We start from the raw sequence: 16,997 nt of genomic DNA on the forward strand, positions 1-16,997 counted from the left end.
GGGGGGGGAGTAAAGGTTCCACTCTGCTCCAGCAGGGGGCGGGCGTGCGCGAAGCTGGGGCCCGCGGCTGCCCGCGCGTGGCGTCCCTGTCCGCCAGGGGGCGCCCGGCCGCCCCTCCGCCCGCTCCCCCGCCCGCCCCAGCCCGAAACTCCAGCCGGAGCGCCTACCTGTCGGAGCCCGTCGGGGAAGGAGAGCCGGCCGCGCTTTGTCTGCTGCTCCGGGGGAGCCGCTCGCCCCTCCGCCCTCCTCCCTCCCTCCCTCCCTCCCAGCCGGGCAGGGGCGTCGGAGCCGAGGGTGCTGCTGGGGGGCGATGCTGGCCCCTTGAGCCCCGCCGGCCTCCACCTGCCAGCCCGGGAAGCGGAGCTGCGGCGGCCGAGGAGCGCAGCCTCTGGGCACCATGGTGAGTCTCGGGCCCCGGGGGGCTTCGGGGACCCCTCCGCCTCCCCCTCCCCCTCCTCCCCCTCCTGGGGGGGTCGCCCCCTTCAGCCCCCCCTCCACTCTCCTCCCCCCCCGCGGCCGATCCGGGCTGCCCCGCCGAGTTCCGCGGCCGGCTGGGGGGGTCTTCGGCGGAGAGGCACCGCATCGCCCTCCAGGTGGCCGCCGACGGGCAGCCCAGCGCCGGATCGGCCGGGTTTTGGCTTCGCTTCGCTTCCTGCTTGGCCGGCCGAGCAGAAAAAGTCTCTTGATTCGGATTCAGTGCTTCTCCGAGGCTTAGAGAAAGCTCCGCCGCCGCCCCCCGGCTGTCTTTGGGCCGGCGCCGTCTGGTGCTCCAAGGGGCCCTTGAGGCCATCCAGCCCCACCCGCTGCTCAGGCTCGCTTTCGGCCAGCCGTTTGTCCCGGTTTCTGCAGAGGCGGCGCGGGTCCCTTTCAGGGGCGCAGCGCCGTCGGGACTCCGTGGGAGACTAAAGAGCCCCGGAGACGTTTGTGTTAAAGGGGCAGAGATGGGATTTGGGGGGGGGGGCGGAGACGGGGGTCGGCAGGCAGAGGAGGGCTCTGCAAAGAGCCGCTCTTGAGTGCTGCTCACGATCAGAGACAAGCGGGGGAGCCCACATGGTCGCACCGACCCCGCCACCAGCTCTGCTTTTCAGGGTGGCACCCAAGGTGAGATTTGCGGTACTGCATCGCACAGACACACTCACACACTCACAGAGAACCTGGTTGCAGCGAAGAAAGTGAGATTTCCACAACTATAGAGCGGATCAACCGGCTCTTTCCAATGTCAAATATTTGGGGCAACGTTCCCGTGATCCTTGGCCACCGATTATATATGGCAGAGGCTGATGGGATCGGCAGTCCCAAACTTCTGGATCGGGTGCTCCGTTTCCATCTTGGATTGGAGTCCTTTCCACCCTCCAGGCCTGAATCTCTGCAATTGGGAGAGCTTGACTCTTCCGGTTTTATCATTCAAGAGAAAGAGAGCAAAGGTTGCAGGGAAAGGAATGCCCTGGGGGTGGGGGTGGGGGTGGGGGTGGGGGTGGGGAGGGCAGGCGTTCTCCCCTCTCTAGGATAAGAATCTGCTCTCTTTGGCTCCCCCACCCCCACCCCAGACGGGCAAAGCCTTCGCTGTCTCTCAGTTCTGCCATTGGGGCAAATAAATAACAGTGACTGCAAGCATGTGCAGAGTGCTTTCCTGTCTCTGTGCAGGGAGAGGGTGCTTTCAGTTTAATCTGCAAAACCTTTGGGGCCTCCAAAATCAAGAGAGAACCTGGGGTTTTTTCAGATCACCTCACCTGCCTTGCCACTCTTTTCTATAAATATATAATTCCCAGAAGATTTGAATTTTTCTGCTTGGCGGGTGGGGGATGATGGGAGCTGTAGTCCCAAGAGGAAGGGGGCTGGCAGGGGTGCGAACCTCGCCCGGCTGGTTCTGTCCTCGAAAGGGGAAGCCTCTTCCCAGCGGCTGCTTGGCTAATGTTTAACTGCTGGCCAGGAGGGAGGTTGACACCGCTGGGCGCCTGCGCGTGACGCGCACCCGGTCCAGCCAGGTGGGGCCAAATTATACAGGACCAGGCATGAGAGGGAGATGGCCTGGAATGCCTGCCTGCCCACGGCTGACTCACGGCCTCCCTTCCGGGCCTCCGGTTGGGACACTGGCAGAAGCCACTGATTCAGAAGGGCGAGGCTGGCAGGAGAGGCTTCACACGTGGTGGGAAGAGGCAGGCAGTATTGTTAGTCCTCCTGCTCCCTCCCTCCCTCCCTCCTTCCTTCCTTCCTTCCTTCTTTTCATCTCCTTCCTTCCTTCTTTCCTTCTTCCCTTCCTTCTTTTCATCACCTCCTTCCTTCCTTCCTTTTTCTTTTCATCATCTCCTTCCCTCCTTCCTTCCTTTTCATCCTTCCTTCCTTCCTTCCTTTTTTATCATCTCCTTCCTTCCTTCTTCTTTTCATCTTTCCTTCTTTCTTTCCTTCCTCCCTTCCTTCTTTTCATCATCTCCTTCCTTCCTTCCTTTTTCTTTTTATCATCTCCTTTCCTGTTTCCTTCCTTCTTTTCATCTCCTTCCTTCCCTCTTTCCTTCCATCCTTCCTTCCTTCTTTTCATCCTCCCTTCCTTCTTTTCATCCTCCCTTCCTTCCTCAGCACCTACGATCTACCTGGCCACAGGGTTCTTGGGGAGGCAAAGGGGGTGCCTCCCATTCCCGCGTGGGGCATTGAAGTCAGACAGGGCTGTTTGCCCCTCCGTGATAGTGGCGCAGGGTGGAGTCTTGTTAGCACTGCAAATACACTTCGCATTCCTTTCCCTGGACTGGAATTTGGGGAAGGAGGTGCCAACCCTCTGAGCGCTCCTGCAACCAGGGTTGGAAAGCGGGTTAACCTGGCAAACTCCCCAGTGGGAACTGCTGCTGCTGCTGCCTTGGCAGGTGTTTTTTTGGGGGGGGAGGGGGAGCAGGGGAGAGAGAAAAGGAGCCTGGGGTCTCCTAGGTCTCCGTCCCACCCTTCCCCAAAGCGGAGGGACCTCGGAGGCACCCAACCCAAACGAAGGAAGGAAAAGCCAGTTTCCCAACCAATAGGAGGATCTCTCCGCCCAGGTGACGCAGAGGCCCAGGTAACTCATCCCCAGCCTGGAGCCAAGAAACTCAGGATTTCTAAGGAAAGGAAAAAGGCAGAAACCTCTTTATCTCTCTGCTTATCTCTAACTGGCAATCCGGGCACTGGCAGAGCAGGCTGCCTTCGCACAACTGGTTGGCCCTCTTAAACTCCTGGGCTCGGCTGGTCGTATCCCTCCTGGTTTCTGGGGGTGACACGCTAACCAGGAAGTGCCCCAATCGAGTAGGTTGTGTGAATGGGCGCAGCCCAATTCCTTGTCAGGTGTGCGGTGTGAACGAAACCTCAGAGAGTGCCCAGGGTGGGGGGGTGTTTAAGGCAGTCGAAAGGAAAAATGAAATTATTTCACTGTAATTCTGTTTATGCTCGATTCAAGCTTCTCTCCTGCATTGGGTGGCTTTCCAGAGGCTGCCCACTTCGCCCCCTCCTCCATTCCAGAGGGGGGGCATTTGAATTCGCCTCCTGAGCTTACTGTAGGGCGGAGATGGTGCCCCCTCTCCCTCCCTCTCTCTCTCTCTCTCTCTGCCAGTGGTTGCTCTCCACTCCGGGCACCCAAGAGTCAATTGGCCGGTCGAAGCGCCCGTCCGTCCAGCTTCTCCCCGGCTGGTCGCTTGGCAACTCCTAACCGGCATTGTCTTCCCAGCTTGGCTAGGAAGAAACCTTAGCAACCAGCTTTTGGGAAAGTTTGCAAGACCAAGACGGGTGGTGATTTTGGGGGGGGGGATCTGTCCCCAAAGGCCACCCAGGTTTTATGGTGCAGGAGAGAAGGGCCGGCTCTCGATGTGGGCTGTAACGGGGCAAACACACCTCGATTCCCAGACACGAACCCCAGCAAAAAACGGCGGCGAGAGCAAACTTTGCAAAGTTTGACTGTGCTGCCCACCCACCCACCCAGCCTCCCTCCCCTTCTTTCGCCTGCCCCAGCCGGCTCAGCCAAACCCTCTCGATCCGGCCTGGCGGTGCTAATGAAGGGCTAGTATTTTTAGCTAGTTTCTCCGCTCAAACCCAACAATTTCCGGGAAGGCTTTTCTTTCCCTCTCAGTTGGCAAAAAAGGTTCTTTTTAAAGTCCGAGTTGTTGGTGGGGGGTTTTTTGGTGGCTGCGGCTGTAATTTATTCTCAAACGTGGCTAAGATTTGTGAAGTGTTGCTTGGAAGTTTAAATGCCTTTCGATGGCTGGTGGCTACCGGCAGCCCCATCTGGAGCTACCCCCAAAAAATTAGCCATAGGCATGGAGGCCGTGCCCCCTTAGCACCCCCCACCACATTCTGAAAACAAGCGTGGCTTGCAGGGCTGTGCAGCATGGGACTTCAGGCCTCGTGGCTGCTTGAGCACCACGGATTTTCGCTTTTTAAAAGATTTTTTTTTTTTTTGGAATGGGGCCGTTTCTTTCCTGGGCTCTCAAAGTGGTGCCTGGTCCCTTTCCAAAGGGAGAAAGGGGAGAAGCCCACCCCAAATCCCTCCTCCTCTTCCTCCTCCTCCTCCTCGCAGGGCAGCAAAGAGCGATACCACTGGCAGATGCAGAACGTCAAGCAGAGCGGGGTGGATGACATGGTCCTCCTGCCGAAGATCCACGAAGACGCCATCGTGGAGAACCTGCGCAAGAGGTTCATGGACGACTACATTTTTGTATCCCTTTCTGGACTCCAGGAGAAGGAGGGGCTCTGTGGGCAGAATAAGCTAAACAGAGTGGGAAGGGACCCCGGAGGTCATCTAGTCCAACCCCCTGCTCACGCAGGAGAGCTCTACTAGGGATTCAAACCTCCGAACTGCCAGCCTTTCTGATCAACAAGCTCAGTGTCTTAGCCACTGAGACACCTAAGAGTCAGGAGCACCTAGTGAGCACCAGCGAACGTGCTGGCAGGCGCCCGTCGGGAGTGGGGTGGTAGAGCCTCCCTGTATAAGAGCAGTCTACCTCTGGAAGGGAGCCTCATGGGGAGAGAGCTGGGGGGACAGGGCGAGGCAGGCATTCAAGCCTCCCTTTTCCCAACCGGGACCCTCTGGGGTCCCCCTTTTCCGTGCCACCCCTTAACTTGGAACTGAAAAGACGTACATTGGGCCAGTCCTGATTTCGGTCAACCCTTTCAAGCAGCTGCCCTACTTCACCGACCGCGAGATCGACATGTACCAGGGGGCGGTGAGTACATGTGTGCGTGGGTGGGGGGAAAGCCCCGCTTTGCATCCATGTGGGGGCATCTTTGCTAATCCCAGAATGGTCCCTGGGATTATGAGCCTCTGAACCACAAAGGTTCCAGTTTGGGTTCAGCTGGACTAGATGACCTCTAGTCACCCCCTGGCATGTGCTGAGATGCTCAGGGCCTCCCTGTATCTCACACAGGCCCAGTACGAAAACCCTCCACACATCTACGCCCTGGCGGATCAGATGTACCGCAACATGTTGATCGACGGGGAGAACCAGTGTGTCATCATCAGGTGAGGCTGGGGGCTTCACTGGGAGCGGGGGAAGTTGGGGGTCTGTGGAAAGTTCATTCCAGGCCTGATTTTCCCCCTCCCCACATTCCCTCCTAGTGGGGAGAGCGGAGCTGGCAAGACGGTGGCGGCCAAATACATCATGGGCTACGTCTCCAAGGTGTCCGGTGGAGGCCCCAGCGTTCAGGTGGGCACTTTGTCCTGGCATGAAATAACGACCCCCCCCCGTTGCCCCCCCCAGTCCAGGTCGCGTTGGGCTGGCAGTGGGCAAAAGGTCCTATAGGAAGGTGACCCTTTTGGTCACGTGATGGAAGCTTGAAACTGGGAGGCTGGGAGTTCTAGTGCCACCTTGGGCATGAAAGCCATCCGGGTGACTTTGGGCTGGTCCACCTCACAGGGTTGTTGTGGGGAAAATAGGAGGAGGAAAGACTTTGAGGTATGTTTGCTGCCTGCAGTTGTTTATAAAAAATAATAAAAGGCGGGATAAAAATAAGTACGATAAATAATATTTCTTTCATTTCAGCATGTGAAAGATATTATCCTAAAATCTAACCCTCTCCTGGAGGCGTTTGGGAACGCAAAGACTGTGCGGAACAACAACTCCAGTCGATTTGTGAGTGCTGGCGGGGCCTGGGGAGATCCATTGTGTGTACAACTAGCGCCTGGTGATTCCATTTCTGTGTCCTGGTGCTTTTCTTAGGAACAACATGGAAGTTGTTTAAGCTTCGTCTTCTTTTAAGGCATTTTTCTGTCTTTCCAATCCGAAATGCTTCTCTGGGATCTCCTGGTGGTGTCTCATTCAGGCCTGACCCTGAGGAGCTTGGATGAGTGCTGCCCCTTAGTGTCCAAAGGGACCGGTAAATGCCTCACTGATCCAAGCCCATCACCAACAATATTGAAGATTTAGGCAGGTGCCTGAGAATTAGGGATGTGCCCCAGAAAAGGAGCAGGGGGCAATTGTGGGGACGGGGCAAAAGGGGAAAATTTAAGACACTCCTCCTGTTTTGCCCTCCCCCCCAGGGCAAATATTTTGAGATCCAATTCAGCCGCGGTGGGGAGCCGGACGGGGGCAAAATCTACAACTTCCTGCTGGAAAAATCCCGTGTGGTCAGCCAGAATTCTGGAGAGAGAAACTTCCACATCTATTACCAGGTGGGTGAACGGCCGAGGAAGGTCCCTGCGCCAGCAGACCCCGACCCTGACCCTCTGGATGGGTCTGACTCCCAACCCCATCATCCCCACCCTTGCCCACGGCTGTCAGTCCTGGGAACTGTGCTGTAAACCAAGAGAGCAAAATTTTTGTCTTTCCTTGCGTGATCCCCAATGTGGCATTTCGAACCCGCTTCTTTGGCCCCCGTTGTGTGAACGCAGCTGCTGGAGGGAGCCAGCCCGGAGCAGCGGGAGAATTTGGGGATCACCAGCCCGGATTACTACTACTACCTCAATCAGTCGGCGGCCTATAAGGTGGATGACATGAATGACCGGCAGGAATTTCAAGAGACTTTGGTAGGGACGCGGGCACCGAAGGGACTGTTTCCTTTTTCATACCCAACTTTTGGGAAAATGCACCCAGAATGAGAGGGTGGATGGGAGGGGGGGGGAGCACGCCTCAACCCCTGGGTCTGCCATCCTGGACTACATCCCCCATAATTCCTGGTCACTTGCTAGCAGCCAATTCCTTGATGGCATTGTAGTCCTGCCAGGCTGCTCGGCTTCCGTCCCTGACGTCGGAAGGCCAAAAAACAGATTTGAAAAGAAGCCTCTGTCCTGGATCAGCCGTGAATATTTCTCCTGTAAGACTTAACTCTGAGCCCCTCCTTCCTCTGGAGAGGCCTGGGGGCTCTGGGGCAGGAGGAAGGGACCCTCGGTTGGGCAGCGAAGCTGGCTTGGTTCCCAGGGAAAAAGAGACGGATGGGACATCACCGAGTGCCTTCGGTGTTGCCTTCGACTTTTGCCTCTTGCCGTTTTCTCCCCAGAAAAACTACCAAAGGGCCGGGGGGCTCCCAGGCTGCATGGAACAGACCCCTATTTTCCTTTTAGGGAGTAGGTAGAGTTGGCAAATTTTCAAAACAAAGTTTATTGAAATGAACTGCCAGTTGAAGAAGAGTGGCTGAGCCCATGGCTTCTAGGTTAGCTTCGCTCTTGCTGTGCCACAGGGAGCCCTGTTTACCCACAACTGATACCTTCCTCCTCCTCCTTTTCTTCCTCCTCCTCCTCTTCTTCTTCTTCCTCCTCCTCCTTCTTTTCCTCCTCCTCTTCCTTCTCCTCCTTCTTCTTCTTCCTCCTCTTCCTCCTCCTCTTCCTCCTCCTCCTTTCTCCTCCTCTTCTTCTTCCTTTTCTTCTTCTTCCTCCTCCTCTTCTTCTTCCTCCTCCTCCTTCTTTTCTTCCTCCTCTTCCTTCTCCTCCTTCTTCCTCTTCTTCTTCTTCCTCCTCCTCCTCTTCCTCCTCCTCTTCTTCTTCCTCCTCCTCCTCCAGACAGCCATGGAGGTGATTGGCCTCTCGGAGGAAGAGCAGGCCCTGGTACTCCAGATTGTGGCTGGCATCCTGCACCTTGGCAACATCACTTTCCGGGAGTCAGGCAACTACGCCGTGGTGGAGAGTGCGGATTGTGAGTCTGGGCAGCGTGGCCGGCTTCAGCCGAGAGCGGTGGGGGTTTGGGGAGGGCAGGGGGCCACGGTTACTGCGTGATGGCCGAGGGAGCCGCAAGGCTTGTTTTCTGGGCTGGGGTGAAAATCAGGGAAACTCCGAAGGGAAGAAGCCGCCAGATTGAGCTGCTGCCCTGTCGGTCCCTCTCCGCAGTCCTGGCCTTCCCCTCCTACCTCTTGGCCATCGACCAGCAGCGCCTCCAGGAGAAACTGACCAGCCGCAAGATGGACAGCAAGTGGGGCGGCCGGCAGGAGGTCATCGATGTCACCCTCAACGTGGAACAGGCCAACTTCAGCCGCGATGCTCTTTCCAAAGTCCTCTACGCTCGCCTCTTCGACTTCCTGGTGGACGTGAGTGGCCAGCCGGACCCCCCACTCACCCCGAGTGGGGTTTCCGAAGCCAGATGGAGGGAGTGGGGCAGATCTCAAGAGCCAGCGAGGAAAAGCTCAAACGCTACAGAAAGAGTCCACCGAGGGAAATAGGAAGTTTAAATAAAAATGAATGCAAACTGCTTTGGTAGCACAGCCAGGAGAACTCCTCATGGCCCACCCCTCATTCTTTCTTCCTTTTCTCTCTCCTCTCTTTCCCTGCTCTCTTCCTCTCTCTTCTTCTCCTCTTCCCAGGCTGTCAACAAAGCAATGGAAAAACAGCACCAGGAATACAATATTGGTGTCCTCGACATTTACGGCTTTGAAATTTTCCAGGTAATCCTGCAGCCCAAAATCCCCCATTCCTGGCTTCCTGCCAGGTGAAGGTGAGGCCTTCCCATGCCGGCCTCTTCCCTGGCACAAACTGTCAGTTGGAGTTGAGGGTTAATTAACCTCATGGATCCCATGGCCGCCACCAGTGGCAAACAGCCCGGCTGGGCCAAATGTGATTTTTGAGAAAAATATCCACGATGCGTGGGAAAACGGAGAGGCATTCCATTCCTTTCTGGTTTAGCAAAAGGAACAAAAGCCTCTTTGGAAGGGAGTCTCCCCACAGTAGCTTTATAAGTTCATTATTTCAGCCACTGTCGGGAAGCGCCAAACACTTCGTGGCTAAGATCTGGAAGGGCAGCTTTGGGTTGAGCCTCGGAAATGATCCATAGCAGAATTTTGTAGATGGAGTGAGTGAACAGCCCAGGAAGCAGATCCTGAGAGACGCTTATTCCGAGCCCCCCTGGCACCTCCTCTGGTTAAGCCTCGAAGGAATAAATGCCCAATAAAATGCGATGCCAATGTTTTGCACCGTTGCACATATTCGGGGGGGCTTAATTTCTGGGAGCCCCAAACCAGGCTGCAAAGCTGAGCAATTCCCCCGCGTTGCACCTGGCATGGCCGGCCTGACTTTCTGCTTCTCTCCTGCCAGAAAAACGGCTTTGAGCAATTCTGCATTAATTTTGTGAATGAAAAACTCCAGCAGATTTTCATCGAGTTGACCCTGAAGGCTGAGCAGGTGAGTCTCTCTCTCTCTCTCTCTCTCTCTCTCTCTCTCTCTCTCTTTGAAAACAGGAAACCTTTTTGCATTTTTAAAAATTGTGCCTTTGGGGCAAAAACCTGAAGCTTGGACAGGGCTGCGGTGTGGGAGTTGGGCGGCCATATAAATCTGTTTAATGATACATAACGAGAATTTTTCAGTGGGAAAGGATTGTTATTGGCTAAGTCAGATCGGCGAACTCGGAGCCAGAAAGTTCAAGGCTGAACTGAGTGTTTAATTCATGTTTAATTTTTGGCCCATTTCTCCTGATTTTCTCCCATTCTCTTTCCTCTCTGCAGGAGGAATACGTCCAAGAGGGCATCCGATGGAGCCCCATTGATTATTTCAACAACAAAGTTGTGTGTGACCTGATTGAGAACAAAGTGGTAAGCAAAAACCCTCCTTGGAAGGTAGACCTTATTTATTTAAAGAGCTACTTTATTTTATTTTTTTAAATTTGATAAATATAAAAAAAGGAAGAGGGTTCAGTTGTGCTGTGGTTGGGCCAAATGCAGAATGAGACAGGACGGGGGGTGGGGGGTGGAGGCAGAATTCTTTATTGCTTTTTATGTTTTATCTCCCTTTTCTCTTCCTTCCCAGAATCCCCCGGGGCTCATGAGCATCCTGGACGACGTCTGTGCCACCATGCACGCCAAAGGCGAGGGGGCCGACCACACCTTGCTGCAGAAGCTCCAGTCGGCGCTGGGCACGCACCCCCATTTCAACAGCTGGAACAAGGGCTTCATCATCCACCACTACGCAGGCAAGGTGAGGGCCTCGGGGACCCCAAAATCTAGCCCGTGGGGACACCCACCCCTCCCCAAGGGCCACCTGGAATCCAAAGCCAACTTTTCTGGTTCCGCAGGTCTCCTATGACGTGGAAGGCTTCTGCGAACGCAACCGGGACGTCTTGTTCCCGGATCTGGTCGAGCTGATGCAGAGCAGTGAGATGTGAGGGCCCGGGAGTGTTGGTGGGGGGTGGGCTACACGATCCAAAGACCCTCGAATGCCTCTCTTCCTCCCACCCACCCCATTTTCCTAAACCTCCCTTCTGCTCCAGTCTTTGTCTCTGTCCGAACGGCACCCAAGGGACTCGCTTTTGAAGCCGGTCTCTGCCCCCCCAAAAAAACTTTTAAAGAGTTGCTTTCCTCAATGAGGGGAGTGGGGAGAAAGTGTGGGAAAAACAGTCGAGGGGATCCTTGGAGAGCTAATCAGACCCCAAAGGAGAGGTCCCTCGTGGCTGTTGAGCGATGATGGCTCTCTCTCCCCTTCTCCCCTTCTCCTCCAGCCCCTTCATCCGGGACCTCTTCCCCGAGAGCCTCAGCACGGAGAAGAAGGGGCGCCCCACCACGGCAGGCAGCAAGATCAAGGTAAGGGGAGGGGAGGGACTCGCCCCGGCGGGGCAAGGAAGGGGAGCCCTTTAATGGCTTCAGAACTGCCTGAGAGAAAGGCAGGCACTTCCCCACCCCCCCACCCCCCCCGGCTATTGGGGAATCTGTTTGCACATATGGTGGTAACAGCAGACAGTTCCTTCCTTCCTTCCTTCCTTCCTTCCTTCCTTCCTTCCTTCCTTCCTTCCTTCCTTCCTTCCTTCCTTCCTTCCTTCCCTTTCTTTTCTCCAAAGAAACAAGCCAACAGCCTGGTCAGCACCCTGATGAAGTGTAGCCCTCATTACATCCGATGCATCAAACCGAACGAAACCAAGAAGTCCCGAGATTGGGAGGAGAGCCGGTAAGACAGCGGCCATGTTGGCCAGGCAATTCTGGGAGGTGAAGTCCACACAACTTTAACTTCATAAGATTAGGAAACACTAATTTAGACAGAGTGCCCCCCCCCGCCCCGCCCATCAGGAACCCACAATTTGTGCCGGGGGTCATAGCAGCGCAGGGATAGAGACCCTCCATTTCTGCCCCCTTCACAGAGTGAAGCACCAGGTGGAATATTTGGGGCTGCAAGAGAATATCCGGGTGCGCCGGGCCGGCTACGCTTATCGGCGAGTCTTCCAGAAGTTCCTCCAGAGGTGAGAGCTGCTTTCTGGCTTCCTGGCAGCCTTTCTTATCACACACCCACCCCCAACCCCCCCCCCTGCTTTTTCAGCCCACCTGCTGGAGGTGGATCTCCCAGGCTCCACTGAGTAGGGCCCGGCTTGGAGACCCCTCCATCCTTCCGTCTCTCCCCTCCTCCTGCCCAGGTACGCCATCCTGACGCCCGAGACGTGGCCCTGCTGGCGTGGTGACGAGAGGCAGGGCGTGGTGCACCTGATGAAGTCAGTCAACATGGACCCTGACCAGTTCCAGCTGGGACGGACCAAGGTGTTCATCAAAGCCCCCGAATCGGTGAGCGCCAGGAGCCCCTCTGGGAATGCGGGCGGCCCGGTTCCCTTCCCCAAAAGGCAGAGGCCCCCTTTGAGGAGGGAGGGAGGGAAATGGGGATCGTCTCCCTTCGTGCCCGCTTGCCTGGCACTGAACGCTGCCCTTCCCCCGGGCTCCCCCTGCAGCTGTTCCTCCTGGAGGAGATGCGGGAACGGCGCTATGACGGCTTCGCCCGGGTGATCCAGAAGGCCTGGCGCAAACACGTGGCCGTCCGCAGGAACATGCAGATGAGAGAGGAAGGTGAGGGAGACCCCTGCCCGGCCAGACCTGCAGGCTCGGGCGGCGGAGTGGCAGGTGGAAAAGAGGGTGCTTTGGCTGGGCTGCAGCCCAGGAGCCGTCTGGGAGCATCCCTTGTCACGTCCCCTGGCTTAAGGGGGATGAGCAATGGCTGAATCCCCCCTCCTCTCTCCCCTTTGGTGGAGAATTCAAAACTGGAGCTTTATTTGTTCAGTGCCAGGACTTGCCTCCAGAAGTTGTGAATGCTCCAACCCTGGAAGTTTTTAAAAAGAAATTAGACAACCATTTGTCTGAAGTGGTAAAGGGGTTTCCTGTCTAAGCAGGGGGTTGGATTAGAATAGAATCTATTCTATTCTATTCTATTCTATTCTATTCTATTCTATTCTATTCTATTCTATTCTATTCTATTCTATTCTATTTTTTCCTGCCTGGGTGCAGTGACCAAGATGAGCCACCAGAGGGCAGCCTTTACCCACCCTTTGGAGAAGCCCATCCCTTCCTTCCTCCTGCAGAGGAAGGAGGCCAAGGCGGCCTCTGAGCATGTGAAGAGGGACTCCTGCCTTCTACCCCATGCCAATTGCAGCCAGTTCTAACCGCGGTTTTTCCTCCCCCCCCCCAAAGCCTCCAACCTCGTCCTCAACAAGAAGGAACGCCGTCGCAACAGCCTGAACCGCAACTTCATGGGCGACTACATCGGTCTGGACAACCACCCAGAACTCCGCCGGTTCCTGGGCCGCAGGGAGCGGGTGGACTTTGCCGACACCGTCACTAAGTACGACCGCCGCTTCAAGGTGAGGCGTGGCACTGCTGGATCTGGCCGTTTCCCTTCTCGATGGGCAATAAGATAGACCGTGCCTGCGGCTGGAGGTTCTACACCTTGGCTCAAGGCAGCCTTCTCTGGTCAAGATGACGATTTGGCCCTTTGGGGAGCTGCCCTCTGAGGTGTTGGGTGGAGAGGCACCTGCTGGGCACATCTGGGGAAACCCCTCCACACACCCCCCCCGGGGCTCTGGCTGGCCGAGGTGCCAACCTTCCTGGGACTGAACCCTCTTGGGGGGCCTCTTGCAGACAGTCAAGCGGGACCTGATCCTCACCCCCAAATTCCTCTACCTGATCGGGCGGGAGAAGGTGAAGCAAGGTCCGGAGAAGGGAGCCATTAAGGAGGTCCTGAAGAGGCAGCTGGAGGTGGAGAGGATCCAGTCGGTTTCCCTCAGGTGAGCAGGGAGAATCGGGGAGGGGGGGCTTCCCCAGGCAGAGAGAGGCTCTCCTAAGCAGTTGTCCTCTAGGGAGCCTGTGGGACTCCCTGCCACTTGAAACGGGGATTCCCAGACATTTGCAGATTCTTCGCTCTGGAGCCCATTTCTGGAGCAGTGCCAAGATGGACCCCCTCCTGACTATGCTCCCCCCCTCCGCCCCCCCCAGCACCCTGCAGGACGATTTCCTCATCCTTCATGAGTCCCAGTACGACACCGTGCTGGAGTCCGTCTTCAAGACCGAGTTGCTGAGTCTGCTCTTCAAGCGTTACGGAGAAAGGACCCAGAAGCAGCTGCCCATCAAGTTCAGCAACCAGTAGGCAGCAGCCTCCCTCTTTCCTGCTCTTAGGGACTCTGGGGTAGACTTCTCCTGCGCATGGAGGGTTTCCAGGCCCCGTTTCCAGCCCTGGTTAATCGTCACTGCAAATTTCTCCTTTGGGTGACGGGAGGGTGGCGCTGTCTTTGGCCAACCTCCCTAAAATTAGGGATGGGGCACCATCAGGAGATCCCGACAAAAACATCCCAGGAGGCAGCGGTTAGAAGCTTAGTACTGAGGATTTGAACCCAACCTTAACGGGGCAGCACCCCAATTTCTGACCCTTGCCTGCATCCCCACCAATTCCCTCCCTCTCTCTGCACGTTTTCCCCTCCCCCCAGGCTGGAGTTCAAGGTGAAGAAGGACGGCTGGGGGCCCTGGGCAGCGGCCGGCTCCCGGCAGATCCAATTCCAGATCTGCCAGGGGGATCTGGCTCTCCTCCGCACCAATGGCAAAGTCCTGGTGGTCAGCATCGGGCCAGGCCTTCCCCGCAATGCCCGTAAGTCGGGGACATGAGATGTGATGGGGGATGTGGGGGGGGAAGCCCAGCGAGACAGCAACAGGGTGCAAGGAATGTGCAGACACACGTTTTGCAAAAAAATTCAGGACCCATTTGCAGAATTTTCAGAACATGTGTGCAAATTTTTTCCAGGAAGGATTTGCAAACTTTTCAGGAATTATTTGCAAACTCTTCAGAACATATTTGCAAAATTTTCAGGCCCAAACCGGAAGGACAGCAGGAAAAGCCGGCACTCAGCGGGAGGCCCTGCCCTGGGCTGGAATGCCCGGACCAGCACAGGTAACAGAGTTGTGGCTGTATGCCAGGTTTTTGCTAATCCTGATTTGCAGAGTATCCTGATTCCCTGGCCTCTCTTAAGTCAGAATTTCCCAATTCGTATCTTTTGGAGATATGACGGACCCTCAAATGATGCTTCTGGCTGGGAACTGGCCCCCACCAAGAAAGCCAAAAACTGCCCCCAGACGGCTGTCCCAACACGCCTCCAGAATGGCCGTCTAAAACTCGCTTCTCATGACCCAATTTGGCTGGGTGGGATTGCTGGGCCTTTTAAGCAGAAGGCGGCGGCTGACTTTCTCATTCTCTGCAGGGTCGGCGTGGAGCAGCCATGCCCGGGGAGCAAGGCCCTCCTTCCAGCAGCGTCACTCCATGACACGCCAGGGCAGCATGGAGCAGCCCAGCCTGCCGCGCCAGGGAGCCAGTCCGCGTGCCAAAGCCTTCCCTGCACCGCTTGACCTGGGCTTCATGGATGTCCCTGACCAAGGGGTGGCTGGGTAAGGAATTTTCCTGTTTCCCCCCCCCCAAGAATCCTCTTTATTTTTCTCCGGCTGGCAGCGTTTCTCAACCTGGCCAACTCTTAAGATGGGTGGATTGCAACTCCCAGAATTCCCTAGCCTTTAAGTCCACCCATCTTAAGAGCTGAAAATCCACTTATTTTGAGGTTTGCTGCCTTCTCTTTGCTGGGTTTTTTTTTTTTTACACGAGTTGAGTGGGGTCAGCCCTTTGCCACGTCACTCACGACTTTCTGCAGCTGTGGGACCACCAGGAAGGTTTATTCCTCTTTGGCGTGCATGGCCACAAGATGCCAGGGAGCTGAGAACTGTCTTTTTCCAGCCTTCGGCGCCACCTTAGCAAAGAAGCCAAACCCATCCCAGGAGGCGGCCGTGCCAAGCCCAGGCCCAAGCCCAAGCCCCAGCCGTGCCTTCCCCGGTGCCGGGCTCTGTACGCCTACGACGCCCAGGACACGGACGAGCTGAGCTTCAACGCGAACGACCTCATCGAAATAATCAAGGAAGGTGAGGCTTTCCAGGGGGAACCCCCGAGGCCATCCATACGGCTGCTTTGCTCGGTGGGTCGGTCTGGAGGATCAGAGCCCTGAGGGAGAGGGGCTTCAGGGGTTAGGGGGTCTTCACGCTCGGATGGAGAAAGGGTCCAGTCCGTCCTAAGTTTTTCTCCCCTTTGCAGATCCGTCGGGATGGTGGGAGGGCCGCATTCGGGGCAAAGAAGGGCTGTTTCCAGGGAACTACGTGGAGAGGATCTGAGACGGAGCTGGCACTGCCCCTCTCCTGCACTGGCACCAGGGGCTGCCCCACAGCTTTCGCTTGGTGGCTGGAAAAGACCTGGAGTTTCCTGAAGGACGTTACCGGAGAGCAGCCGATACTCGCAGGAGAGCAAGGAAAGGCAGGACGTTGGCCTGCAGAAAATTGGGGCCACTTGGTTCCCTCTGAACGCAGCCAAGATAACCAGGCAGGAACGAGTCTTGTTTGCTGCAGAGGCGAACGCCCATCTTGAGGCCCTAAAAGCCACATCAACAGATGCCAACCTGGTGGACCTTTAACGCGGGCAGAGGGGGGGAAAATGGGTAGCCGGGAAAGAAAGGGAGAACTCCAAATGTTTTAAAGGCAGAAAAAATAATGGACTTTTAGAAAGAATTTTTAAAAGCTTCCAGCCGATGTGGCCAAGCCTCAAAACTTCTGTCTTGCTGCAACGGGAGGGCCTGGGGCCACGCCCGTTTGCTGCCGACTTGTGTGAATCCAGTCTTCCGAAAGAAAAGCCCCTCGGACGGGGGTGTGAGGGGGGAAATGCTAAAATTTGCGGGCGGCACAGGAAAAGTAGAAAAAAGCGAGAAATAAATTATGTACATGGAGGCCCCTTCTGAAAATGGACTTTATTTGTTGCCGCAGTTTTTTTTTTTTTCCTTTTCTTTTTCTTTAAAAAAAAAATTACCTCGTGTTCCGTTCTCATGATCGGCGGTGGGGGGGTGGGGGTTTCTCCCGACAGACCACGATTAAGGAAGCAGACTGGGTTAGCCCAAGGCGCGTGTGAAATTTACTGGCCCAAACCTGGAGCTCTGCCACTGCAAAGGAGCCACGACTGGCTCAGACGGAGAAGCCGCGTGTTTGGCCCCCGGGGAAAAAGCCACGATACGGAGGGAAGTCTACGAGAGAGTAAGAGCTTCTGAGAGGGCCCTTCCCCAGACTCTGGGGAGGGGACAGGAAAACTCACCCCAAGGAGGCCTAAAGACCACCAGCCTCTGGCCTGCCAGAGCTGCCCAGCAAGAAAATTTGACTCTGCACAATTCCCTAGTCCGGGAGCACTGATTTAACACGGACCTAACTAAGCAAATGATAATAAAAACCTAATTTTAACCCCTCTCTTTTCTTTTAAAAAACCAAGCAGCGAAAGGCTCTTTCTGCTCACATTTCTGCTCTTTTGGGAAATAATCACTTAG

General features: G+C 55.8%; 1 protein-coding gene across 4 annotated transcripts; it reads left to right on the forward strand.

The window, feature by feature from the left end:
• Positions 1–73: 73 nt before the first annotated feature.
• LOC117670117 (unconventional myosin-Ie-like) lies at positions 74–16,413 on the forward strand. 4 transcript variants are annotated; one of them, XM_087880677.1, is made up of 28 exons: positions 74–400; positions 4,529–4,666; positions 5,085–5,174; positions 5,376–5,470; positions 5,567–5,654; positions 5,991–6,080; positions 6,488–6,619; positions 6,839–6,973; positions 7,943–8,075; positions 8,267–8,463; positions 8,737–8,817; positions 9,464–9,550; positions 9,871–9,957; positions 10,172–10,339; positions 10,437–10,522; positions 10,860–10,941; positions 11,196–11,302; positions 11,493–11,591; positions 11,763–11,907; positions 12,069–12,183; positions 12,802–12,971; positions 13,249–13,394; positions 13,603–13,749; positions 14,091–14,248; positions 14,468–14,548; positions 14,856–15,039; positions 15,380–15,561; positions 15,731–16,413. In XM_087880677.1, exons 1-28 carry the CDS (start codon positions 398–400, stop codon positions 15,805–15,807), a joined length of 3,303 nt encoding a protein of 1,100 aa, XP_087736803.1. In that variant the 5' UTR covers positions 74–397; the 3' UTR covers positions 15,808–16,413. The 4 variants fall into 4 exon arrangements, with proteins under 4 accessions (XP_087736803.1, XP_087736802.1, XP_087736800.1 ...); XM_087880676.1 differs by lacking the exon at positions 74–400 and adding an exon at positions 990–1,101; XM_087880674.1 differs by lacking the exon at positions 74–400 and adding an exon at positions 2,219–3,040.
• The last annotated feature ends 584 nt before the right edge of the window (positions 16,414–16,997 follow it).

This window comes from Pantherophis guttatus, chromosome 18 (assembly GCF_059756535.1).
Source record: "Pantherophis guttatus breed Tessera chromosome 18, ASM5975653v1, whole genome shotgun sequence".
NCBI classification, from domain to species: Eukaryota; Metazoa; Chordata; class Lepidosauria; order Squamata; family Colubridae; genus Pantherophis; species Pantherophis guttatus.

Bases quoted from the DNA above. Each gene is read 5' to 3' on its own strand.
- LOC117670117 (XM_087880675.1), top strand. From the start codon at position 4,340: ATGGGACTTCAGGCCTCGTGGCTGCTTGAGCACCACGGATTTTCGCTT. The intron at 5,175-5,375 runs GTGAGTACATGT...TATCTCACACAG, and splicing joins TCGACATGTACCAGGGGGCG to GCCCAGTACGAAAACCCTCC. The intron at 8,464-8,736 runs GTGAGTGGCCAG...TCCTCTTCCCAG, and splicing joins TCTTCGACTTCCTGGTGGAC to GCTGTCAACAAAGCAATGGA.